The sequence below is a fragment of the Seriola dumerili genome, unplaced genomic scaffold (genome assembly GCF_002260705.1).
Source record: "Seriola dumerili isolate Sdu_G_001 unplaced genomic scaffold, Sdu_1.0 BDQW01000043.1, whole genome shotgun sequence".
NCBI classification, from domain to species: Eukaryota; Metazoa; Chordata; class Actinopteri; order Carangiformes; family Carangidae; genus Seriola; species Seriola dumerili.
In genome coordinates, this window is record NW_019174298.1 from 1,930,267 (window position 1) to 1,946,317 (window position 16,051).

The window sequence follows — 16,051 nt, forward strand, 5'->3', positions numbered from 1 at the left end:
TCATAGTATAGTATGGCATAAAACGTCAAAAAACTTCACAGTATGATATGGCATAAAATTGTCAAAAAACATCATAGTATAGTATGGCATAAAACGTCAAAAAATGTATAATTATAATATGTCATAAAATTGTCAAAAAACGTCATAGCATAGTATATATCAAAACGTCATATTATAGTTTGGCATAAAATATTCAAAAAACGTCATAGTATAGTATGGCATAAAACGTCAAAAAACGTCATAGTATAGTATGGCATAAAATTGTCAAAAAACGTCATAGTATAGTATGTATCAAAACGTCATATTATAGTTTGGCATAAAACGTCAAAAAACGTCATAGTATAGTACGGCATAAAATTGTCAAAAAAAGTCATAGTATAGTATGGCATAAAACGTCCAAAAATGTTACAGTTATAACATGGCATAAAATTGTCAAAAAATGTCATAGTATAGTATGGCATAAAACGTCAAAAAATGTCACAGTATAATATTGCATAAAACTGTCAAAAAACATCATAGAATAGTATGGCATAAAACGTCAAAAAACCTCACAGTATAATATAGCATAAAATTGTCAAAAAACGTCATAGTATAGTATGTATCAAAACGTCATATTATAGTTTGGCATAAAACGTCAAAAAACGTCATAGTATAGTATGGCATTAAAGGTAAAAAAATGTATAATTATAATATGGCATAAAATTGTCAAAAACGTCATAGTATAGTATGTATTAAAACGTCATAGTATAGTATGGCATAAAACGTGAAAAAACGTACATTTATAATATGGCATAAAATTGTCAAAAAATGTCATAGTATAGTATGGCATAAAACGTCAAAAAGTGGCATAGTATAATATGGTATAAAATTGTCAAAAAACGTCATAGTATAGTATGTATTGAAACGTCATAGTATCGTATGGCATAAAACATCAAAAAACGTCACAGTATGATATGGCATAAAATTGTCAAAAAACGTCATAGTATAGTATGTATCAAAACGTCATATTATGATTTGGCATAAAACGTCAAAAAACGTCATAGTATAGTATGGCATAAAATTGTCAAAAAACGTCATAGTATAGTATCTATCAAAACATCATATTATAGTTTGGCATAAAACGTCAAAAAACGTCATAGTATAGTATGGCATAAAATTGTCAAAAAACGTCATAGTATAGTATGTATTGAAACGTCATAGTATCGTATGGCATAAAACATCAAAAAACGTCACAGTATAATATGGCATAAAATTGTCAAAAAACGTCATAGTATAGTATGTATTGAAACGTCATAGTATAGTATGGCATAAAACGTCAAAAAACGTCACAGTATGATATGGCATAAAATTGTCAAAAAACATCATAGTATAGTATGGCATAAAACGTCCAAAAATGTCACAGTTATAACATGGCATAAAATTGTCAAAAAATGTCATAGTATAGTATGGCATAAAACGTCAAAAAATGTCACAGTATAATATGGCATAAAACTGTCAAAAAACGTCATAGAATAGTTTGGCATAAAACGTCAAAAAGTGTCATAGTATAATATGGCATAAAATTGTCAAAAAACGTCATAGTATAGTATGGCATAAAATTGTCAAAAAACGTCATAGTATAGTATATATCAAAACGTCATATTATAGTTTGGCATAAAACGTCAAAAAACGTCATAGTATAGTATGTATCAAAACTTCATATTATAGTATGGCATAAAATGTCAAAAAACGTCATAGTATAGTATGGTATTAACACGTCATAGTATAGTATGGTATAAAACGTCAAAAAACGTCATTGTATAATATGGCATAAAATTGTCAAAAAACATCATAGTATAGTATGGCATGAAATGTCAAAAAATGTGTAATTATAATATGTCATAAAATTGTCAAAAAACGTCATAGCATAGTATGTATTCAAACGTCATAGTATAGTATGGCATAAAATGTGAAAAATCTTACAATTAAAATATGGCATAAAATTTTCAAAAAGCGTCATAGTGTAGTATGGATTAAAATGTCATAGTATAGTATGGCATAAAATATCAAAAAATGTCACATTATAATATGGCATAAAATTGTCAAAAAACGTCATAGTATAGTATGTATTGAAACGTCATAGTATAGTATGGAATAAAACGTCAAAAAACGACACAGTATAATATGGCATAAAATTGTCAAAAAACGTCATAGTATAGTATATATCAAAACGTCATATTATAGTTTGGCATAAAACGTCAAAAAACGTCATAGTGTAGTATGTATCAAAACTTCATATTATAGTATGGCATAAAATGTCAAAAAACGTCATAGTATAGTATGGTATTAACACGTCATAGTATAGTATGGTATAAAACGTCAAAAAACGTCATAGTATAATATGGCATAAAATTGTCAAAAAACATCATAGTATAGTATGGCATGAAACGTCAAAAAAAGGTATAATTATAATATGTCATAAAATTGTCAAAAAACGTCATAGTATAGTATGTATTAAAACGTCATAGTATCGTCTGGCATAAAACGTGAAAAATCTTACATTTATAATACGGCATAAAATTTTCAAAAAGCGTCATATAATAGTATTGCATAAAATTGTCAAAAAACGTCATAGTATAGTATGTATTAAAACGTCATAGTATCGTCTGGCATAAAACGTGAAAAATCTTACATTTATAATACGGCATAAAATTTTCAAAAAGCGTCATATAATAGTATTGCATAAAATTGTCAAAAAACGTCATAGTATAGTATGTATTAAAACGTCATACTATATCATGGCATAAAACGTCAAAAAACGTCACAGTAAAATATGGCATAAAATTGTCAAAAATCGTCATAGTATAGTATGGATTAAAATGTCATAGTATAGCATGGTATAAAACGTAAAAAACGTCATAATATAATATGGCATAAAATTGTCAAAAAACGTCATAGTATAGTATGGCATAAAACGTCAAAAAATGTCACAGTATAATATGCCATAAAATTGTCAAATAATGTCATAGTATATACTATGGATTAAAACGTCATAGTATAGTATGGCATAAAACCTCAAAAAACGTCATAGTATAATATGGCATAAAACTTTAAAAAAAAACGTCATAGTATAGTATGTATTAAAATGTCATAGTACAATATGGCAGAAAACGTCAGAAAACGTCACAGTATAGTACGGCATAAAATTGTCAAAAAACATCATAGTATAGTATGGCATAAAACGTCAAAAAATTTATAATTATAATATGGCATAAAATTGTCAAAAAACGACATAGTATAGTATATATTAAAACGTCATAGTATAATGTGGCATAAAACGTGAAAAAACTTACAATTATAATATGGTATAAAATTGTCAAAAAACGTCATAGTAGAGTATGGCATAAAACGTAAAAAATGTCATAGTATAGTATGGTATAAAATTGTCAAAAAACGTCATAGTATAGTATGTATTAAAACGTTATAGTATAGTATGGCATAAAACGTCAAAAAACCTCATAGTATAATATGGCATAAAATTGTCAAAAAATGTCATAGCATAGTATGGCATAAAATGTCCAAAAATGTCACAGTATAATATGGCATAAAATTGTCAAAAAAGTCATAGTATAGTATGGATTAAAATGTCATAGTATAGTATGGCATAAAACGTCAAAAAACTTACAATTATAATATGACATAAAATTTTCAAAAAAAGTCATAGTATAGTATGTATTAAAACGACATAGTATAGTATGGATTAAAACGTCATAGTATAGTATGGCATAAAACGTCAAAAAACGTCATAGTATAATATGGTATAAAATTGTCAAAAAACGTCATAGTATAGTATGTATTAAAACGTCATAGTATAGTATGGCATAAAACGTCAAAAAACTTATAATTATAATATGACATAAAATTTTCAAAAAATGTCATAGTATAGTATGGTATAAAACATGAAAAAACTTACAATTATAACTTGGCATAAAATTGTCAAAAAACGTCACAGTATAGTATGGCATAAAACGTCCAAAAATGTCACAGTATAATATGGCATAAAATTGTCAAAAAAAGTCATAGTATAGTATCGATTAAAACGTCATAGTATAGTATGGCATAAAACGTCAAAAAACATCATAGTATAATATGGCATAAAATAATCAAAAAACGTCATAGTATAATATGGCATAAAATTGTCAAAAAACGTCATAGTATAGTATGGATTAAAACGTCAGTATAGTATGGCATAAAACGTCAAAAAACGTCACAGTATAATATGGGATAAAATTGTCAAAAAACGTCAGTATAGTATGGATTAAAACGTCATAGTATAGTATGGCATAAAACGTCAAAAAATGTCTCAGTATAGTATGGCATAAAATATTCAAAAAACGTCATAGTGTAGTATGGATTAAAATATCATAGTATAGTATGGCATAAAATGTCAAAAAATGTCACAGTATAATATGGCATAAAATTGTCAAAAAACGTCATAGTATAGTATGGTATAAAACGTCATAAAATGTATAATTATAATATGGCATAAAATTGCCAAAAAAAATCATAGCATAGTATGTATTAAAATGTCAAAATATAATATGGCATAAAACGTCAAAAAATTTACAATTATAATATGGCATAAAATTGTCAAAAAACGTCATAGTATAGTATGGCATAAAACGTCAAAAAACGTCATAGTATAGCATGGCATAAAACGTCAAAAAACGTGATAGTACAGTATGGCATGAAATGACATAATAAAGTAAGGCATAAAAATGTGGAAAAACGTCATAAGGCAAAAAATGTCAAAATATGTCATAGTATAGAAAGTCAAAAAATTTCAAAATATATCCTAGTACAATAAAACAATGTAAAAAAATGTCATAGTATAGTTTAGTTTAAAATGTCATAGTATAGTATGGCATGAAATTGTCAAAAAACATTATAGTATAGTATGGATTAAAACGTCATAGTATAGTAAGGCATAAAAATGTAAAAAAAAAGTCACAGTATGGATTGTCAAAAAATGTCAAAATATGCCATAGTACAGTACAGCATAAAAATGACATAATAAAGTAAGGCATAAAAATGTGGAAAAACGTCATAAGGCAAAAAATGTCAAAATATGTCATAGTATAGAAAGTCAAAAAATTTCAAAATATATCCTAGTACAATAATACATAGAAATGTCATATCACAGTGAGGCATAAAAATGTAAAAAAAAAGTCACAGTATGGATTGTCAAAAAATGTCAAAATATGTCATAGTATAGAAAGTCAAAAAATTTCAAAATATATCCTAGTACAATAATACATAGAAATGTCATATCACAGTGAGGCATAAAAATGTAAAAATATGTCACAGTACAGTATGTCAAAAAACGGTAAAACAATGTCATATTATAGTAAGGCATAGAAATGTCATAGTATATTGAGGTACAAAAATGTCAAAACATGTCATAGTACAGTCAGGCAAGAAATGTCATAACTTAGTAAAGCATAAAAATGTCATCAAAAGTCATAGTATACTAAGGCATAAAAATGACAAAAAACATCATATCATAGTAATGCATAAAAATTTCATAGTACAGTAAGGCATGAAAATGTCAAAAAAAATTTCATAGTATCGTAAGGCATAAAATTATTGTGGTATGGCATATACTTATCACAGTATAGTAAGGCAGATAAATGTCACACTTTTTTGTATTGTCATTTTGTTGATTAAAAGACATGTCTGTCAGTTCTGTAGTCTAATCCTGTGCATTTTCTCTTTTCTTTTCACTTTTAGTGATAGATTAACCCCTTTGTCTACATTTGCATCACAGATTAGTCCTTTCATTATTTAATGAGCTGCATCTGTCTGTGTTCAGGCTGCAGCTCAGCAGCAGGAGTCTGAAACCACACAGAGAGCTGAGAAAGAAGTGACACGTATGGTCATTGTCATGGTGATCTCCTTCCTGGTGTGCTGGGTCCCCTATGCCACAGTGGCGTGGTACATCTTTGCCAATCAGGGAGCTGAGTTTGGACCTGTATTCATGACTGCTCCAGCCTTCTTCGCCAAGAGTGCTGCTCTGTACAACCCAGTCATCTACATTCTGCTAAACAGACAGGCATGTGAAGCAAATATCCTGGTTTGGTTATTCTTTGTAGCTAAGTACATAATCAAGTATTCTACTCAAGAACAATTCTGGGTAACTTCCATTTAATGTTACTTCATAATTCCACTTCACAACATTTTTCAAGGCAAATATTACTATATACTTCTTTCTCCACTGGCCTTACTACACTATTTATCTGACAGCTGTAGTTACTTTGCCAGTAACATTCTACATTAAAAATGTATAATATGTTCATAAAATTAAATGCCTTGTTAAAGATTAAATCACCCTTTTTGGGATATGACCCGTCACTAAAAAAGCAGTGCTGAATTGGTAGGAGTTCCACCAAAAGACTTATTTCCCAACTAAATGCCTTACATAGTTAAATAACTGTTCAAACAAGGCACAAAAAAATCATAAAAAATGAAGATAAGTTTATGTCATAGCATTCTTTAAAATCTTTTTTTGTACCATTTACTATCTCATGACCTGTCAGATTATTTGTGACCCTCAGGAGAGTGCCCAACTCATAGTTTGGGAACCAGTGGCCTAAACTACTGAATTGTATCTTAAGTAGTCAAAATAACTCCACTTGGAGCAGCTACAACTGTAAAAATGCTGCTAATGCATTTTTACATCAGTATTTAATAGTCTAACAATGTAATGAAATTATACTTCAGTCAAAGGAGATATTTTCTATGTAATGAATACTTTTTCTTTTGAAATTTTAAGAACATTTTGCTTATAATATTGCTGTACCTTGACCTAAGTAGGATTTTGTATACGGGACTAGTAATGGAATATTTTGACAGTGCACTGTTTTTACTTAAAGATCTGAATACTTTACTTTACTGTATCATAAATGTGATTCCGATCTTCTTTTTCTTTTTGGCCTCCAGTTCAGAAACTGCATGATCACCACAGTGTGCTGTGGAAAGAACCCATTTGGAGACGACGAGGCTGCTGCCGCCACAGCCTCCAAAACCCAGACTTCATCTGTATCTTCCAGCCAGGTGGCCCCCGCTTGACCTGCCCCCATCCCCCCCATGGCTCCTCCTCTTCCTTGTCCCATCTGTCCCTGCACACCTCAGGACCCTCTACCGCCAAGCACCAGTATGTTCTATTGGCCAATCCTCTTGACTTACCTCTCCATGTGTCTTCACTGCAGCAGCACGACCGCACCTTTGGTGGGACTGACCTACTCAAGAGCCAGCATGTGTATTCTCAATCCATTTAATCATGGAAAGTGTTCAGCTGGCTTCACAGAGTTTAACCCGGCATCAAGGGAGTGTTGTCTATGTGATGATCCAACTGAACAAATTCCAATGTCCCAACGACCCAAAAATATACATAATGGGTGAAAACCTAACACTACAAACCACACCACATGATTTCATCCACATCAGCTCTTGTTCAAATGATTGTTTCAGCTGTGTATCCCCCAAAAAATGCGCTTTGAACAATTAAATTTATGAATACTTAGATGAAATTAGTCATGAATTTCTTTAGATATCTCATGGGTTTTTAAGGTATCAGACAGGGCTGTCCTCTGGTCTTTCTGTCTCTCCTCTTGTCTTTACGGTGATGAAGCTGAAGTGGCTTGTTTATTCTTGGCATCGACTGAGACATGAGTGTAAACAGATGGACCTGAGAAGGTGCCTCCTGCAAGAGACTGGATGTGTATGTGTGTGTGTGTGTGTGTGTGTGTGTGTGTGTGTGTGTGTGTGTGTGTGTGTGTGTGGTGCACGTTTATGTATTAAAATGGATGTCAGAATGTCAGTGTGTGTATTAAAGAGATATGGGGTTGTTATTTGGGGATATTATTTTGTTCATTGTGTAAAGGCTAGGATCTTGTGGAAGTTGTTCTGTGTCCTGCAATAAAAACAAAGCTAAATGTCTCCATGACTTTTCCCTTACTTGCTCCATCATGAGAACATTTACAAGGCTTTCTGACACGTTCCAGATGCTAGTTTGTGGGCTGTTGGGTGGCAGGCCAAATCTTAATGGTTTTCAAATGTTAAACTCCACTGTGTTGAAATGCATTTAGAAATGAAGCACTCTGAGACTCAGTACAATAAATGTTGTCATCATTAGACACTTTAAAATCCTAAATACTGTAATTTATTTCACAAACTCTGACAAGTCATTTGGCATCACAAATACAGTCTCTCTTCAGATTATATTGAGCTCACTTTTTTTTCCATAAATGTAAATTTCCCTCTTTTAAATTGGTCATAATCCAACATGATATTCATTCATTTACAAGCACACTGATCAACACTTCTATACTGATGCAGCTCTTCCCAGTGAACTACATAACATTTGATTTAATTAATTTCAGTCATTTATATTCCTCTCTCCACTCCCCTCAACCCATCATCAACCTGCAAAGCACAATGGGACGTATTGTTCAGAGCACCGATGGGAGCGAATCACCCATCTTCACCAATCACACCTGAGAACATTGCAGGCTTTAGGAGATGGGAGGAGTTTTGTCGCGCTCCTTCCTACTCATCCTGATGAACAGGCCACTTGAAAGCATTATAACACATCTATAAATATTGCTATGGACAATATAATACAGTACAGTGCATCATTGGCTCGTTCCCTTCAGAAAAGGGTTCAGTGCGTTTAAGATTGCCACCAGGGCTTACTGTAGCTCCCAGTAACTTTAAAGACATCCACAAAAAAAAGGCTCATCTCCAAGTTCCTACACATTCCCCCTAAAGCATAGCTGAGCCAGACTGGAATTCTGTCCGTGTCATGGGGAAAGATTTGGGAAAATTGCTTGGCGTTCCCAGATGACAGGAGGGAGACACCTCGCAAAATGTGTAACGCACGAGAGGCAGGTTTAAGTCCTTTGCTCTGCCACTTTTCACGCTTGTTAGATTCTGTGGGAATAATAATGACACTTAAGAAGGCTAACTCCACAGTGGCCCGACGTTCCCAAGTAACCATGTGGGTGGGAGAAAGGCAGCTGTCAGCAGGAGAAAGAGGCGGCTAGTAGAAGAGACTGGCAGGTTCAAGCTTCACTGCAGCACTCGTAGATGTTGTCCTCCACAAGGGCAATGACCTGCTCGAACTTGTGGTGCAGCTGAGTGCGCCGTGCAGTGGGGTTAGACTCCAGAGCATTCACCACCTGAGGAGGGGAGGGGACAGAAAAGAAAAACACAACAAAGATGACTTTCAGTGGCTGTCGAGCATTCATGCATCTATCTCTCTGGGAGAGGGAGGAAAATCAGCCACCTGCCTGGACATAGAAAGTTGAACGAGAGAGAAGGGGAGAGCAGCAGAGGAGAAAGTGAAAGTGCTTCAGCCTCTTCTCCTGCCTTCATGCATGCCTCCACGCCACAAAAGCCTTTGCACTTCACATATTTACAAAACCCACATCTGCTCTGTTTTTCATGCCCAATAGTTGTCACCGTGTCAGTGGGATTTATGGGCTCTTAGCGGCAATGTGCTACCAGGCAGAGCGAACTGAGCTGGGGCGAGAGAAAAGGCAATCAGGGGCCATTCACAGAGCTCTGTGAATCAGAGCCTAAGCCCCTGGCCCACGTCAGTACAGTAGCATGACAGTGGAAAGCAGCTAAACTGTATTATCATGAGGGTGCTCCATTAAGGCACAGTCACCACTGACTAAGCCTCTCCAGAGAATAGTCACATCAGTAAGGGAACATGGGGGAGGACAGCAGGGGCTGGAAGAGGGCTAGTTCAAAGCGAAACAAGAGATATGAAGCTGCAACTTAACACTGTCATTAAGCAGATAGGGGTGGTGGATAAAGAGAAGGTAAACAGCATGTTGTTTGCTTAAAGTGAAAGGTATATGTGGGCTGGAAGGGAGGATTGGACACATTGAATAGTGGCTGCTGCTCGGGAGTTAGTGTCATTAACTCCCGAGCAGCAGCCTTTCTTCTAAAAACATTTAACGATAGCAAATAGCTAATTAGTGAAGATATTCGAAGGATATTTGGGTATTTGAGTGACAAGCTGTAAGGCTGTTTATGGACTGATACATCTCTCAACATGTACATGATCTTCCACGGTGATACGCCACACTCTGATACCCATCTGTGAAATTTTATACAACAAAAGGGGTTGACTAAGGTGTTGTGGCTGCAGAAACAGGCCAGTTTAAACACGAGTAACATATCTAATCTGAATCTGACATCAGGAAGACAGAGAAGTAACGTAAGAATCTCTTCTCTCACCTGGTTTCTGTATCTTTTGGCATATTTGTAGATTTCTGTCAAGGCCAGGTTGGTGTTGAATTCGTTTCTGTATTTCTGCAGGATGGACAACAGAGCGCAACATTAGATTCAATTTCAAAAGAAAACAGACTCAGAGACTAACACACAGGTACATTCTGAACACTGTACTCACCCGTGACTCTTCGGCCAGGTGAGCATTCATCTCCTGCTCACTGAGAGGTGCCATTTCCTGTATCTGCTGATAATAGCACTGCACTCTCTTCTTATACTCAGGGATCTCCTTGGCATACAGCAGCTTGTTGGTAGGGGAGTCCTGAAAAAAAAAACAACACACAAACACATTTCAGTCAGGACACTCATGTCAGAGTTTTAACTAATATTAGTTTGGCATGGTGTGGCTCATGTGATGCTCTGGAGCAAATCTGAACGAGCTTGATATGGACATTTTCTGAGCTCACAGAGCCCTTGGCAGAGCCTGAGATACAGAAATTAACACATTAAAAGAAAATTTCACAATTCACAAACAGCTAAGTGCTAATACAGGAGGAGGCTGGAGTTAAACCACCTAAGGCATTCAGCAGTCGAGCAACTAAGATGAGGTCTCAGTGTTGTTGAATGTGAGCTAGGTCATGGATATACATGATTGGAGGACTATAAGACTACCCGAAGCTCCATATATGGTAACTTCAACTTTTAGGGTTAATTAATAAACTATTATTAATGACCTCAGTCGTCTTAGATGATAAGGTTTGTACTTTTGTACGTTGTGTGGTTGCAATCAGGCACTAATCAATGGTAGAAATTGACAAAGTTCACTTACTCACTTACAATTTTGAGTTACTTTTATTTTAATTTTATGCCACTTTTTACTTCCAAATCACAACATACCAGAGGCAAATATTCTACTTTCAATTCACTATACTAACCTGAAAACTGTAGTTACTGCTTACTTTGCTGATTAAGAATTTACTTTAAAAAACATATAATTGGCCAAATAATATGATGGATGATTATTATATTATATACATTATTACTATATGAAGGAATTATTATATTATGCAATTAAACCAAGCTTCATCTTGACCAGCTAAAACATTAAAATGCAACTTTTGATGCTTTACATACATTTAGCTGATTTTTACAGAGTGGTATTATTAGTTTTACTAAAGTAAGTAGTATTTCTTCCACCACTGGTGCTAATGTCCGAATAAGGAGCTGTTCAGTTACACTGGAAGTTATTTGTTAATGACCCAATCTAAACCAGCCTAAAATGAGACAATAGAGGGAGGGAACGTTTTCCTTTCCACACAATGGGAGACTCAAAAAAGTCAGAGCAGGAGAAGGAACATTCCAGTGTAAACAATACTCCTTCATACCTCTGCCACTCTCTCCACAGTCACTTCAGGCTCTCGCACTGATGCTTATTCAAGCAGGAAGAAAAGTAGCGGGGCTAAGAGGTTGTGGGCATATTCAGGTTTAAGTGGTGACTACTGTTGCGAGTGAGTGTGCGTGGGTCTCTGTGTGCTGTGTGTGAGCAAGAGAGAAAGGGACAGAGAGAAAGTAGGGCAGGGAAAAAGAGGAGGTAAAAGAGACGGGCAGCCTCCGCTTTCAGCATCACCGAATGTGCTTACAGCGCACCTTAATATTTCTATGTGTCATGAGTTATTTGTGTCACCTAATGTGTGTTTGTTTGTGTGTGAGCGTGTTTGTGTGTGTTAAAGGTGCTGTGGGACTGAAAGGCTGCGGCCACAGTCGCTCCCTCTGATAGGGAACCCTCTCTCTTCCTGTCCACAAGATCACTTCCTGCTGCTCGTCCATCTGCCTGGTAACCCCCCTGTGACCCCGTGGCCCTCCATGTCTGCATCTTGCCAGATAAGAGGGTTTCCGTGGAAACAGTGAACGTTGCTTAGTTTCCTACCCCTCTTTCTCACCCCTGCTGTGCTCCTGCTAATCCAGACCCTGTACCCTTCACTGTCCTGTCCCGAGGCCATCACACACACACTCATACGCATGCACAAACAAACGACTGTAAACACTTGGGGAAAGTGTTGTGTGTAGTGTTGTGTGTCATGTCAGTCTCCTTGACCTACAGGAGAAAACATGGCCATATCCTTAAACCTGATGACTCCACAGCACTGTACTTGCACAGCCAGATGCGACATGTTAATGAGGAGGCTGCAGACACACTCTGTGCGAAAATGTCTCAGAGCTGTTGCTCTTATGTCTGTGTATCCACCGGTAGATATCTGCCTGCATATACATATGAGTGCACTGGCTTTGGCGCTGAAGTGAAGTATATAAATCAGAGTGTTCCTAAGTGAAAGAAGAGCATTATTTGATGAGTCCTCGACTTCCTCCAGGGAGGAAACCAGTCAGAGAGAGACAGGAAGCAGAGCGTGCTCAGGGTCACGGTGTCTGAGGGATGAGACGGATTTGTGAGCAGTGAGGACATTGACATGCAAGCACACACACAGACACACACAACACACACACACACACACACACACACACACACACACACACACACACACACACACAGACAGACATACAGACACACACGCCTGAACACACACACACACACATGCACACACACACGTGCACATGTACATGCACTCACACAAAGCACAAAAAGAGATCCCTGGTGCTCATGACCTTGGATCAGCCGACTGGGCTGAAATAACATGAGCAGAGGTAGATGGAGCTGACAGTCTGAAGGCTTTGGGATGAGGGTTCACAGGGGGACTAGGGAGGTATATGTGTGTGTGTGTGAGTGTGTGTGTGTGTGTGTGTGTGTGTGTGTGTGTGTGTGTGTGTGTGTGTGTGTGTGTGTGTGTGTGCGTGTTAGATAGATATATACATAGACAGGCACAAACACAGACAGATGGATAGACGGATATATAACCATTATTTAATCATGTATTTAATCAGTAATCAGGTGGATATGATAGATAGTTACATTACGATAGAGCAGAGGCGAGCCTCCCCCGGGGGGTGAGGGAGACAGATGAAGAGCTAGATACATAGTGAATGAACATCCATAAATCCATTATAAATCACAGAAATAAGATGCTTGTTATGACTCCAGAACTTTTAAAGTTTTTTCAGTATCAAAGAAATTTACTGATAGTTGTCTGCGCATTGATGGGTATATTGCAAACAGGAACTGCTAATAGCTTATTTGGGATACTTTGCCAGTTTGCCAAAGTGTAAACAAATAGAGGCTCCAAATGTAGCTCACAGCTAACTAACTCACTCAAAGCAACATTATATTTCCTGTTTACCCCAAAAGCCCCCATATTATGGGAAGACAATGAATCAGAAGTGTCTTCATTTTTTACTCAGAGACGATCCACAGTGACAGACTTTATAAACTCTTGAATTGATAGGTAGATAGACTGATAGACAGACTCACCTTGCCTAGCTGCAGGTCAGAGATGGAGCAGGCGTCTATGAAAGCCTGGGCGATGACAGACAGACAGGCGTCCATGTGGTCCGTCTTATCAATGTCAAACACAAACTGAGGATTCTTCAGGATGTTCACCCAGAAACGCAGAGGTAAACTGCACACAGGGAGGGGAAGATAAGCTTTTAAAGCCATGCACTTGCACAGTGAGGGGACCAAAGGGGACTTTAATCATAGAGTTAGGATGTCTACCTGTTGGTTTTCCAGATGTGCAGGGTGTCTGGGTCTGTGATGCCCCGTTTGTCAGCCTGTTCCTCCAGGAAGTCAAAGAAATATTTGACAGCCAGAGGGGGCCGATCCGGAGGGATGCTAAGGATGGCCTGAAAGAGGTCATCCAAGAACTTCTGAAGAGTTCCCTGTGGAGGAAAAGAAAAAAGGCGGCTCATAAATACGCAGAGACATGGTTTCATGTCATGTGATGGCATTTCTGGTCGGCTCCTGAGGCTAATATGGGAGATAAAAAGATGAAATGGAACGGTGACATAGATATCTAGCTGTAACTGAAGTCTGTTTGAGGCGCTGGCAACATAAGCAGTCTCTTGTTTCTGCTCACCTTGGTAGACAGCAGGCGTGTCAGGTAGATTTCAGGCAGGACTTTCTTGCGATGGCTCTGTCTGTGTGACTTCTTGGTCTCCATCAGCTCGTCATGAGGTAGGACCTGGAACACAACAGAGGTCAAAGGTCAAACATACTGCACACAGGTTGAAGCAATAAACTCCCACAGGAGAAGTCCAATGAATGCTCTATTGTCTCTGCTGTCTCAGTTGCCAAAGGGGAATTTTTCTGTTTCATGCATTAGACACATGATCCAGAAATCACATCAGGGTATTTTGCACAATGAATAATATACAAAATTGAAGAAGTGATGGGAGTTGGGAAATTCTAAAGATTTTTTGCTGTGTGCGGGATCATGTCTCTGACTTGCTCATACAGGTATAAATAGGGGCAGGGAAAAGAAGAAGCAGCCAAATTCCACCTACTTGTGTCAAAAAAGGACTATAGAGGTGTCCTGTAAAACTAACTATTCACCCGGCAAATTGTGTTCCAAGGAACTCATTATTCTAAAGTCAAAGGGCCCATATCTTGGCTGACGTTTATAAAAGAGCTTAAGAAGCATTAGTGCTGTCATGTCCTCTCAGCAGCTTTCCTTTTCACCTCTGTTCACCCCCATTCTCTCTGTTGTCAGGCCCACTCCTGACTGACTAACACTCGCACACACAGGAAAAGCTCTGGCAATAAACTCGGACCCCACTTCAGGAAACATTCTGATTACCTATGAGGAGATACTCACCAAATGTACATACTTCTCTGTATCCAGATCTTTGACTAAAGGAGAAGGAGACAAAAAAAGAGAAACACACAGCATGAAACAATGTGCAATCAGCAAGTTGGAGACCTGAGAGAATGAGAGGAGACAGGAGGAGGGAGCACAGAGGAGTGTGACAGATAGAAGGGAGAGAGGAAAAAAAAATCAAGAGGGAGATTGACAGGAGAGCAAGGGAGATAGAGTACATGCGAGAGGAGAAAGTGATTAAGGTGGACTGTGGGCCGGTAGGGGAGGGGAGCTGTCTGAGAGAATGAAAAAGAAAGATTACGAGTGAAAGGAGAGAGAAAGGAGAGAGATTAGGGGAGACAGACACACAGAGTCTGTGATTGGTTCTGGAGCCAGTGTAATGAGATGGTAATGCTTGGCCAACGCTGGGAAGGAGCATTAAACCTTGCTGGTTTATATATATATATATATATATATATATAGGTCTAAACACAAACACACTCATACACATGCATGAGCAGATATGAGCATACAAGTAGACGCATGTCCAAACACAAGCACAGATGCAGACACAAACACAAACAAATACAGTAAATTATTGTACACACATACAAACACACAAACACACACACACACACACACACACACACACACACACACACACACACGAGCGAAAACAAAGACAGGCATTTGCGCAATATGCACACACACACACACACACACACACACACACACACACACACACACACACACACACACACACATACACACATACACACACACGGTGAGTGTGTTCTCATTACAGGCTTCTCTGCCAGAGATGCTCCTGCCCAGCGGGCCTCAGTCCAGACCCTCAACACTGATCACAGGCAGGCAGGACAGTGTTTTATATTAGCCAGGGAGCACTACAGTCTCATAACACCCCCTTGACGCTTTGAAGCCAAAGCCAGGTTTGGTCCACATAAGCCTATTTTTGGCCCAGTATAAATGAGAGGAGAGGCTTTGATGGACAGAGCCTGAGCAGAACT

General features: G+C 37.3%; 2 protein-coding genes across 2 annotated transcripts in view; one reads left to right on the forward strand and one right to left on the reverse strand.

The window, feature by feature from the left end:
- Nucleotides 1–7,107, forward strand: part of rho (rhodopsin) — a 19,905-nt gene extending 12,798 nt beyond the window's left edge. The window contains exons 4-5 of the mRNA XM_022739037.1: nt 5,852–6,091; nt 6,979–7,107. Of these exons, the coding sequence (XP_022594758.1) occupies nt 5,852–6,091; nt 6,979–7,107 (369 nt within the window). The remainder of the gene's footprint in view (nt 1–5,851; nt 6,092–6,978) is intronic.
- Nucleotides 7,108–8,189: 1,082 nt separating this feature from the next.
- plxnd1 (plexin D1) overlaps nt 8,190–16,051 on the reverse strand; it is a 60,190-nt gene continuing 52,328 nt past the window's right edge. The window contains exons 30-36 of the mRNA XM_022739224.1: nt 15,042–15,076; nt 14,304–14,408; nt 13,943–14,106; nt 13,700–13,847; nt 10,460–10,600; nt 10,288–10,362; nt 8,190–9,218 (exon numbers count right to left, since the gene is read on the reverse strand). Coding sequence (XP_022594945.1) covers nt 9,102–9,218; nt 10,288–10,362; nt 10,460–10,600; nt 13,700–13,847; nt 13,943–14,106; nt 14,304–14,408; nt 15,042–15,076 — 785 coding nt within the window. The 3' untranslated portion in view covers nt 8,190–9,101. The remainder of the gene's footprint in view (nt 9,219–10,287; nt 10,363–10,459; nt 10,601–13,699; nt 13,848–13,942; nt 14,107–14,303; nt 14,409–15,041; nt 15,077–16,051) is intronic.